Source organism: Entamoeba dispar, genomic scaffold (genome assembly GCF_000209125.1).
Source record: "Entamoeba dispar SAW760 scf_1105229458835 genomic scaffold, whole genome shotgun sequence".
In the NCBI taxonomy this organism is placed as follows: Eukaryota; Evosea; order Mastigamoebida; family Endamoebidae; genus Entamoeba; species Entamoeba dispar.
The window spans coordinates 1-10,252 of record NW_001853391.1 but is presented as its reverse complement, the minus strand read 5'-3'; the positions used below and the strand labels follow the sequence as shown (position 1 = coordinate 10,252).

At 27.5% G+C, this 10,252-nt stretch overlaps 8 protein-coding genes across 8 annotated transcripts in view, besides 7 other annotated features; 7 read left to right on the top strand and 1 right to left on the bottom strand.

Annotated features, from left to right (window-relative positions):
- Nucleotides 1-2,167, top strand: part of EDI_130200 (WD-repeat protein, putative) — a gene marked incomplete at both ends in the record, with an annotated part of 3,342 nt that extends 1,175 nt beyond the window's left edge. The window contains one exon of the mRNA XM_001733221.1: nucleotides 1-2,167. This exon is cut by the window's left edge and continues 1,175 nt beyond it. Within this exon, the coding sequence (XP_001733273.1) occupies nucleotides 1-2,167 (2,167 nt within the window).
- Nucleotides 1,866-1,894: a microsatellite.
- Nucleotides 2,168-2,232: 65 nt separating the features above from the next.
- On the bottom strand, nucleotides 2,233-4,290 carry EDI_130190 (uncharacterized protein; the record flags this gene model as incomplete). Its single annotated transcript, XM_001734951.1, has 1 exon — nucleotides 2,233-4,290. One exon carries the CDS (start codon nucleotides 4,288-4,290, stop codon nucleotides 2,233-2,235), a length of 2,058 nt encoding a protein of 685 aa, XP_001735003.1.
- Nucleotides 2,620-2,640: a sequence feature (AT_rich).
- Nucleotides 4,289-4,332: a sequence feature (AT_rich).
- Nucleotides 4,333-4,408: 76 nt separating this feature from the next.
- Nucleotides 4,409-4,474: a sequence feature (AT_rich).
- A 16-nt stretch (nucleotides 4,475-4,490) lies between these two features.
- Nucleotides 4,491-5,493, top strand: EDI_130180 (serine/threonine protein kinase, putative; the record flags this gene model as incomplete). Its single annotated transcript, XM_001734950.1, has 2 exons — nucleotides 4,491-4,741; nucleotides 4,791-5,493. The coding sequence occupies 2 exons, from the start codon at nucleotides 4,491-4,493 to the stop codon at nucleotides 5,491-5,493; spliced, it is 954 nt and encodes a 317-aa protein (XP_001735002.1).
- A 56-nt stretch (nucleotides 5,494-5,549) lies between these two features.
- On the top strand, nucleotides 5,550-6,388 carry EDI_130170 (endonuclease V, putative; the record flags this gene model as incomplete). The annotated part of the gene is made up of 3 exons (XM_001734949.1): nucleotides 5,550-5,648; nucleotides 5,715-6,032; nucleotides 6,080-6,388. The coding sequence occupies 3 exons, from the start codon at nucleotides 5,550-5,552 to the stop codon at nucleotides 6,386-6,388; spliced, it is 726 nt and encodes a 241-aa protein (XP_001735001.1).
- Nucleotides 6,389-6,649: 261 nt separating this feature from the next.
- Nucleotides 6,650-7,502, top strand: EDI_130160 (uncharacterized protein; the record flags this gene model as incomplete). Its single annotated transcript, XM_001734948.1, has 3 exons — nucleotides 6,650-6,673; nucleotides 6,742-7,168; nucleotides 7,231-7,502. The coding sequence occupies 3 exons, from the start codon at nucleotides 6,650-6,652 to the stop codon at nucleotides 7,500-7,502; spliced, it is 723 nt and encodes a 240-aa protein (XP_001735000.1).
- Nucleotides 6,828-6,848: a sequence feature (AT_rich).
- Nucleotides 7,503-7,594: 92 nt separating the features above from the next.
- Nucleotides 7,595-8,207, top strand: EDI_130150 (uncharacterized protein; the record flags this gene model as incomplete). Its single annotated transcript, XM_001734947.1, has 2 exons — nucleotides 7,595-8,043; nucleotides 8,153-8,207. The coding sequence occupies 2 exons, from the start codon at nucleotides 7,595-7,597 to the stop codon at nucleotides 8,205-8,207; spliced, it is 504 nt and encodes a 167-aa protein (XP_001734999.1).
- Nucleotides 8,208-8,224: 17 nt separating this feature from the next.
- Nucleotides 8,225-8,284: a sequence feature (AT_rich).
- On the top strand, nucleotides 8,283-8,924 carry EDI_130140 (uncharacterized protein; the record flags this gene model as incomplete). Its single annotated transcript, XM_001734946.1, has 1 exon — nucleotides 8,283-8,924. One exon carries the CDS (start codon nucleotides 8,283-8,285, stop codon nucleotides 8,922-8,924), a length of 642 nt encoding a protein of 213 aa, XP_001734998.1.
- An 84-nt stretch (nucleotides 8,925-9,008) lies between these two features.
- EDI_130130 (uncharacterized protein) lies at nucleotides 9,009-9,728 on the top strand (the record flags this gene model as incomplete). The annotated part of the gene is made up of 1 exon (XM_001734945.1): nucleotides 9,009-9,728. The coding sequence occupies one exon, from the start codon at nucleotides 9,009-9,011 to the stop codon at nucleotides 9,726-9,728; it is 720 nt and encodes a 239-aa protein (XP_001734997.1).
- Nucleotides 9,709-9,765: a sequence feature (AT_rich).
- The last annotated feature ends 487 nt before the right edge of the window (nucleotides 9,766-10,252 follow it).

Sequence of the window (10,252 nt, the reverse complement as noted above, 5' to 3'; positions counted from 1 at the left end):
ATTATATGACGGTGCTGGTAATTGTATTGATGAAAAGTTTAAAGTAGCACCTCATTTAGTACCTTGTGGTAATGTGTGTGATTTTACTTTTACCCCGTATTCTTCTATTCAACAAATATTGAACACAAACAATAAATTATTACTTCAATGCACAGAAAATCGATTTACACCTGAAACATATGATTTTAGAGGTAACCCTGAAGAGGCAATTATTCCACGTGTTTCTGTTACCATCGAACCAAATGAACAAAACACAATGCTTGAAGACACTCCTGGAGAAGCAGATGATGCTGTATTTGATGTTGATGAAGATATAGATATTACTCAACAACATTTAACTCGAAACGCAGCAAGTAGAATGGGTATTGTTATTCCAGATAATGGAACAGAAGAAGCTCCAGGAATACCAATTGTTGATGACGGTTCTATTGAAGTTAATGAATCATCTTCTTTGGAATCATCTTCTTTAGATGAAGAAGAAGAAGAAGAATTATTTGAAGAATTAGAGAGTAGTCAACCCGAAGAAAAAGAAAAAAAATCCACAAAACGTGGACAACGACAATCAATTAATTCTATGGTTATAGAAGAAACATACACTGAATTATTAAAAGAAATATATACGTCATATCCACACTGGATTAATAAGGTTGTTGGAGAATATGACATGACTTGTACAAAGAAGAGAAAAGTATATTTTCCAAACATTGGCGATCATGTTTACTATGTCCCTAGTTTTCATGAAGAATATCTAAAAGATATTTCAACAAATATAACAGGAACAGATAACTTACATTATATAGGGACAGAAGGATGGATTAGTTGTCAAATTACTTTTATGAAAATTTATTATGATGATATTCAGAACGAGGTATTTGTCTCTGTAGATTTAAAAGTAGAAAAAGAAGATGTTATTATCAATAATATTGTTTTTACTCAATCAAGAAATCAATTTATATTTTTAAAAGAATTTATTGACTATAACATTCAATGTATTGAGGGACAACCTCACAAAAGAGTCAATTGTGGAGGTTCATCTTATCGAATTGATTTTGACAATTCAATACTCATGAAATATAAAGGAATTAAATTAATCTCATCAAATGGAAGTATTGATGTTAGTATTAATGAAATTGATAGTGACTATATTGAACACCGATCTGATGACTTTGTAGATGTAATAAGAGAAACCCTTATTAATAAATTAAGAGAGATTGTGGATAATGAAGACTATCAAATATTTAAGACACCAGTTGATATTAGGATGTATCCAAATTATATTCCAACATGTCCATTTCCTATTGACTTTAATTTAATATTGCAACGTCTTATAAATGATAATTATTATCGTACTTATGACCAAGTTGAATGGGAAATATTCAAGTTAATTAGAAATGCAGTGACTTATAATGGACCAAATTCACCTATTGGAGAATGTGCAATTGAAATAGCTGAAGAATTAAAGCCAACATTAGAGACATGTAGAGCTGTTGTTAATACTGATTTACTGGCTGATTTAAATACTCAATTAGAGAGTTTTAAAGAAATAATAATTCCGAGTTCTTCAACTAAACAAAGAAAAACAAAAAAAGTAAATACAGAAATAAGACAGCAAGAAGTCAAAGAAGTGAAAGAGCCTTCACAAGAAAGTGAGGAAATTCAAGATATACCAAAGCGAAATCTCAGACATAATTTTATTACAACAGACTATGAATTGTCTCTAAAAGAAGAAGATGAAGAAGAAATTGAACCTAAACCACGTCCAAAAAGAAGAAAAACAAAGAACAAATCTAAACAAATGAATGAAGAAGAGTCTCAAATTTATGAAGAAGAACAAGAATTTGAACAACGTTTGGAAGAACAATTACAAGAAGAAGAAGAAGAAAGTGAAGAAGAAAGTAACCCAGATACATTTATCCGTCCAAGAAGAAGAAAAACAAAAAAAATTACTATGCCAACAAGAAAACGGAAACAAACAAAAATTGAAGAAAAAGAAGATGACTACGAAGAATATTTTGGTACTGATGATGGAGATGATTATCCTGTTAAAAGAAAATATACAACACAAGAAGAACAGGAAGATGATGAGAGTTTAAAAGATGAAAATGCAGAACTACTAGAACCAAGTCGTTTTAGAAGAAAAACACGGAACATGAATTCGTCTTCATAATAAAATAAAGTTATTCACTAAAATGTCATTTTTAAAACTCATTGAATTATTGTTTATCCAAACAATTAATTATCAAGTTTTCGTTTTGCCTGATACTCTTCTGTTTTAGCCTCAGTCATTGGGTCTTTTGTAGTTGAATTTTTAAATGTTGGAGTATCAAGATCAATTATCTCTTCTTCTTCCTTTTCATTATCACCAAAGATATCATCAAGATCTTCGTTATCATCAACTACTTCAACTAATTTTCTTCTTCTTATTAGTTTATTTTCATTTGCTTCGTTTGGTTTATGAAGTTCTGTTTTTTGTTGAGTATTCTCATCTATTTGAGTTTTGTTGTGATTACTTGGTGATTGAGGGTTAGAAGTTTCTTTGAAAAACTTTTTTGTGGAATATCTTCTGAAGGGAAGATGAGAATGTAAGCTGGCATAAGAAGGAAAGAGTAAGTTGAGAAGAATTATATTATTAATAATAATGTCATCATTGAATTTTTTGATTACTGAGTCAATGAAATGTAATAATTTTTTAACTTCATCATTAGTTTCATACTTTGTTTTCTGGTTTAATACACGTACAAAAAGGTCAAGTGTTTCAATTCTGTAAAAGCAAGGAACTTCATTTTCTTCTCTCATCTTTTCAAATATAAGACGAGTGATTTCAACACAATTAGTATCTGTAAATTCATCAACCATCAAACAAGAAAAGAAATAAGTCATTGTATTACAACACTTTTCGAAACATAAAGACTGTAAAAAATCTGAGTTTCTAGTTTCTTCGAACCCACATAATGTATTAAGCTCAAAACATTTTTTAATTCCATAGAATGTTTTTGTTAAAATATCATTTGGTGCTTTATCAGGAATAAAGTTTTGAATAATGTTTTGATAAGTATCAAAGATTCCACAATTTAAAATGTCTTCATATAACGTTTTGCCATTAATTGTTAGTGTTTCATTAATCCGAATCATTTCCATTTCAATTATTGTTTTTATTTGACATAAAAGTTGATATAGAACCCATAAACAAATTCTAACAGTTAAATAATCTAAGCAACGACAATCATTATTACCATACCAAAAAGAAATAGATTCAAGAATACTATTAGCATATTGGACATCATAATATTGAATTTGTTTTAATTCTTTATCTAATTTTAATATAATTCCAACAATAATAAAACTTCGTTCTTTTAAGTTTGAGTCATCTGTTTTGAAGAGGATGTTTGTTATCTTCTTTGAATTCTTTTCAATAATAGAAAGTAGTATTTTAGAAACTTCATAATTTAATGAACTTGAGACTCCTTTCATTGTTTTTGAATTATAAACTTTTTCTCCTATTGCTATTTGTGTATTTGGTACTTGAAGTAAAGGTTGAGAAGATCCAAGTTTACTAGAATTTACTTGAAACCGTACACTCCTTTTATTAAGTTTAGTATCAAGTTCGTGTTTTCTTTTTTTCTCTTGGTCAAGAAGAAGAGCAAGTTTTGATGAAGAATGTTTTTTATTTATTCCTATTGGCTCAACAAATGAATCAAAACATAAATAACAACAAGAAATTAATAGTGATAATGCACTTTCTCTTAATTCATTTTTTAACTTATCAGATGAAAGAATAATTGAAACAATATTTAAGATATTTGTTTGTATTATATTGCTCAATACTGATGGTGTTGTGTGTAATACTATATGTTCAATTATGTTAAATACAATTTCACTATTTCTTGGTATTATAGAAATTGAGCCAATTTCAGTTGATATAATAATACTAAACGTTGAAAATACTTGTTGTGGGAAAAGAGGTTTATTATTAAAACTTAACACCCCATTAGTAAAATCAATTTTATGAAGTGATTTGATGTAAGCATAAATAATTTTTAAAACCTTTTTAAGTAATTCACTTTTTTCATATTGGTTTTGTTTAGAACTTAATGTCATAGTCATTGGATATAATATATCATATATAACTCGATGAATTTCGATATAGTGAAATAATTTTTCTACAGTTTCAGTTTTAGCAATAAAATCAAGTAGTATTTTAGTTGATTCTTCAGCTTTATCAGTAATTTCAAATTGTGAAGAAGTCATTCCTCCTAGTTCATCAAATAATTTTTTAAAACTACTTTCCATTTTTTTAAAAATAAAGTAAAATTTTTAAGTTTTATTTAATAAGGAGTCTTAGTCGTTATTGGTTCCTTTCAACCATCAGAAAATGTGAGATAAAAATAAAGATTAATAACCCATTTTGAATTTAAATTTAATTTAGTTTATTAATAAATAATTAATAATTTCTTTCAAATATAAAAGAAAAAATCTCAGGATCGTTTAGTATGTTCAGTTTCACCTCTAAGGCTGCTATTCCATCTAAGTCTCAACAATATATTCCTACCAAACCTATGGCTGTCCCCCGTAGATTTGCCCAATTACCAGCAAAGTCCCCTCTTAAAAAGGAAATCGAAAGTAAACCAAAAAAAGTTGAAGAAAGAAAGCCAGGTCAACTATCACTAGAAATGTTTGATGTTGGAAAACCACTTGGCCAAGGCAAATTTGGAAATGTTTATCTTGTAAAATACAAAAAATAGTTTGTTTAGAATATTAGTTTATTCAACAAGAAGGAGTTAATTCTTTAGTGATTATGTGTGTGCATTAAAAGTTGTTTTTAAAAGACAGTTGCAAAAATGTGGGATGGGGATTCAAATGAAAAGAGAAATTGAGTTGCAATCTCATCTTAACCACCCTAATATTCTTAAATTATTTGGGTTTTTTGAAGACGAAAATAGGTGGTTTCTTGTTCTTGAGTATTGTAAGAAAGGTGAGTTATATGGATTGTTACAAAAAGCTGGTCGTTTTGATGAAAAGAGAGCTGCCCGATATATAAAAGCAACAACTGAAGCCCTGAAGTATTGCCAAGAGATGAACTGTATCCATCGTGATTTAAAACCAGAAAATATTATGATAGATCACAACGATCAGGTTAAATTAGCTGATTTTGGGTGGTCTGTTCATACAAATACTAAAAGAAATACCTATTGTGGTACATTAGATTATTTATCTCCTGAAATTGTACAAGAAAAATATTATGACGGATCAATTGACCAATGGTGTTTAGGGGTTTTAACATTTGAACTATGTACTGGTGAACCACCATTCCAATCTGCTACTCGTGATGAAGTTATGAAAAAGGTTAGAAATGTTAAGTATTCTTTTCCGAGTTATCTTACGGGTGATTGCAAAGATTTTATTAACAAATTAATTCAGTATGACCCTTCTAAAAGAATGACTTTTACAGAGTGTTTGGCTCATCCATGGATAACCAAAAACACAACAAATTGATTTTTATTTTCTTGTTATTATATTTTTAGTGAGTTTAAACTTAAAAACAATAATTAATGGAAAAACAATGGGAAAAGTATCAAATTTTACATTCTAAAGATGTAATACTTGAAGACTCACATGAATGGACTTTAGACACACTACGACATGTTGGGGTTTGTTTATTTTTTGTTTATGACTAGATGGTTATTAGTTGGTATGATAAAATTATTAATGATTAGGGATTAGATATATCTTTTTCAACAAATCACCCAGACCTTGCAATTGGTTGTTTAGTTATTTGTGAATATCCTTCTGGAAAAGAGTTATTAACATTAACATGTCGTAAAATAATTACGGTTCCTTATATTTCAGGATTTCTTGGGTTTAGAGAAGTAGAAGTTTATCATGAACTACTAAACAGTTGTAAAGAAAAGTATCCTGAGTTATATCCAGAAGTTGTTCTTGTTGATGGGAATGGATATTATCATCCTCGAAGATTTGGTTCTGCAACTCATGTTGGAATTTGTTGTGATATACCGTCAATTGGTGTTGCAAAGGTTTGTAATTTTTGAGTTTTATTCACCAAATAACTCTAACAATGTAGACTGTATTATGTGTTGATGGGATAGGAAAGAAGGAGATTAACATAGTTACTTCACAAATCAAAGCAGGTGAATCAACGACAATTAGTACTTCAAGTGGAGAAGTGTTGTGTGGGGTTATAAGAAGTAGAGGTGGTAGTATAAATCCAATTGTTGTTAGTTGTGGGCATAAAGTTTCACTTTCAACCGCAGTAATTATATGTAAAGAATGTTGTTTACATAAAATCCCAGAGCCTATTCGACTAGCTGATTTAATTTCAAGAAATTTGTTAAGGAATGAAGGACTTCTCCCACACATGAATTCTAAATAAACAAAAAAAGAAGATTAGTGTTAAACAGAAATGAAAAGCCAAAAATCTAATTCTTTTCAAAAAGGTGTTAACAAATTAATCTTAAATCAATCATTTATTATGATTAAAAAAAGATACAATTTGAAGAGATTTATCTCTCAAATATTGTATTATATTTTAGTGGCATAAGAATAGCTGAATTGTTTACATTAATAAATAAAAAATGTAAAGATTCACTTCAATTATTACATATCAATCCATCATATTCAGTTGAGAAAGCTAATGAATATTTTCATACTAAAGAATGTAATTTTCAACTCCAAAAATCATTTGTAAAAGAAATGAAATTATTTCCTCATCTAGAAACAATCTAGTTTACAGAACAAACAATTCAATTTCTTCTTTTAATTTCTTCACAAATTAAATTAATTCAACTTCCTGTTATTAGTCCAGAATCTACAATATTAAAAAATAATTATTTGAAAGAAAGAACTGCTTTATTGTCATTAAAAAATCCTAAATTCTCTTTTGATCTTTCAGAATTTATATCTTTAACAAGTCTATCACTTATTATTAAAAATCACTTAAGTGTTAATGATTTTATTAGAAATAGATATCATCGTTTTGAAAAAGGTTATGTTTTAATGGAAGGATTTGTTGATACAAATTTTATTAATCACATTGATCGATTTAATATTAAGAAAGTAGTTATTGAGTTTGATAAACAAGAAATATTAGAATCAGTCATCAAAAATAAAGAACTTCTCAAAAGAATTACATTTTGTTACAAAGAATGTTATAGTAAATGTCTAATAGTGTTATTATTCATAATAAACGATTAATTAATGAGTTTGAAATAACAGAAAAAGGATTTAACAATGAAATATTAATTCAATATTATCCTGAGCATATTAAAATAAATGGATTTAGTAAAAAGAAGATTAAAATGGATTTTAGTTCATATACATTCATAAAATCAATCAAATCAACAAATTCTTCAATTTATTTTAATCCACCAATAAGTCTAACACATCTAGAATCAAAATATTTCTATAAAATATCTTCTCTTAATGAATTATATCTTCAAGGAAAAAATATTCAAGATGTATCTTTTCCTAATAATTTAACAGCATAACAATCACTGATTTTATTCAAATTTCTAATTATTCGCAATTATTTCGACTTTCTTTATGTTCAAATAAACTATTTCCAATTTCATTATGTCCAATGTTAACATATTTGTCTTTGTCATGTAACACATGTAATAGTCTTTGTTCATTAACAAATTTAAAAGTATTACACATAAACAAAATTCTTAAAAATGTTAGTATTGAATCATTTTATCCTAATTCATTAAAATTTTTACAATGTTATTCTAATTCTCTTCCAAAGAAATTACCAGTTACACAATTAGTATTAAATGTTTCTTTAAAAGAACATAATATATATCATTGTTCATGTCTTTGTAGTTTAAAAATATTAGGATTAGTTTCATATCTAATATTACTTCCTACTTCTTTGACTTCATTAACTGTATCATGTTTTGGTTTATCACAAAATCATATATCATTTAAGGATTTAAATTATATTAATGTTAAGGAACTTCACATTGAAAATTGTGTTACTCAGAATGTAGAATTACCACCTTGTCTTGACTCACTTTATCTTCATTATCAGTATTTGAAATAATTAATCCAGTGTAGTTTATACTCTGGTGTTTAATGAAAGTAAAATTAATAGTGAAATGATTCAAAAAGATTTTATAAAGAATTTCTATTCCAAAAGATCAAAAGAAAGTGAGTTTATTAACACTGAATGGTATTATCACTTCCTCAATTAAAATCTTGTTATTATCAGAAATAAATAATTTGTTATTTTTAATTTAGTTTTAAATCTAATAAAAACAATTTTATTAATGAATGAACTTTCAATATTCTTTTATGGAGATTCAAATCTTTATGGTATTGAAGCTGTGACTTATAAACGTTATTCTTCCAAAGACAGATTTTCTAATATTGTAATTGAACAATTGAAAAAAGAATTTACAAAAGTCAATTGTATTGTTGATGGAAAACCTGCTCGTTCATTAAAATATGAAAACATACCATTTGGTATTACTAATGGGTTAAAAGAATATGATCAATTCTTATTAAAGATTACCTCCAATCCATTTTCAACAAACAAAGTATTAATTATTTCATTATGTATTAATGATATTCTTTCAAAAGCAACTTCACAACAAGTTATTGATGTATTACAACAATATATCGAAAAAGTTCAAAAACAAACAAAAATAATTGTTTTAATTCCACCACCACTTCAATATTGTACATTTGAAAGTTGGAAATCTACAGTAAATCCAGTGATTGAAGAATCATTGAAATTTGTTCATCAATTAAAAACTGTTGTTGAATTATGGAAAAAGCAAGAAATAATAGATGGGTTTGTTGATTTAGATGGGATGAGTGTTGGAGAAGATGGTGTTCATTTCACATCAGAAGCACATCACCAAATTGCAGAAAAGTTACTTTCAGTTCTTCATGAAGTTTTAAATTGAATTATTTTCGCAGATTATTAAGTTAAAAAGTAATAAAGATAAAGTATAAAAGAACTTGGATGATTAAAGAGATTAACATTTCTTATGACAATAAAATCTATAGTTATTTATGCTGATGAAGGAACTATTAATGTTTGTGTTCATTATTCAATGAAAATGCTTCATTCTCAATACCAAGAAGCTAGAATAAGAAAAATATATGCTGATGAATTAATTGAAGGTAAATGGATTTCTGAAACTGATTTATTTGTTATGCCAGGTGGTGCTGATCGTCCATTTCACAAAAAACTTAATGGGATAGGAGTCAAATTATTGAAAGAATTTATTAATAATGGTGGAAAGTATCTTGGAATTTGTGCAGGGGCATATTTTGCATCATCATTTATTGAATTTAATAAAGATATTCCAAATGAATTAAGTCTATGTGAAGAAAGAACATTAAAACTTTTCAATGGTATTGCACATGGACCAATATACCAAGGATTTGAAGAATACTCTGAACAAGGAGCTGTCATAATTCCTATTTATTATCAAAATAATCAAAAAGTAGAACTTTATTATAATGGAGGATGTTCATTTGTTGACAATTTAAATCAATACAAAGAGAATCATTTTCTTGCAAAATATCAAAATGGAATGAATGCTTTGTTCTTTGACACTATTGGTAAAGGAAAAGTTATTCTTTCTGGTCCTCATTTTGAGTTGGACATAGAATGGTGTGGTAAAATGCTTAAAGAACATCAGAAAAGTGAATTTGAAATGAGAAGAAAAGTCTTTTTGAAACATATTTTTTCATATTTTTAATCACATTATTATTAATAATCTTTATTTTTATTTATTTCATTTTGATGATTAACACTATCAGAGTGTATAATGACATTGGAACATCCGTTCTTTGTGTTCATAACACAATTCAATTGTTTCATCATTTTTTCCTTGTGCTAATGTTTTTAAAATTTCTTCTTCAGAAATTAAGACGAACAAATGGATTGAAAGTACTGATTTGTTAGTCATACCAGGAGGTGAGGATTTACCTTATCTTGATAAACTTCAGATTGATGGAATTGAACTGATTAAGTCGTTTGTTTTCAATGGGGGAAAGTTCTTAGGGATATGTGCTGGAGCATACTTTTCATCATCATACATTAAGTTCTTTTTAACTTCTCAATTAGTTATTGAAGGAGAACGTTACTTAAAATTTTATGAGGGAAATGCAATTGGTCCAGTGTATGATGGATATCAACCAAATAGTGAGTCAGGTGCACATATAGTAAAGATAATGTACAAGAATACCTATGCATATGTTTATTATAATGGAGGTTGTTATT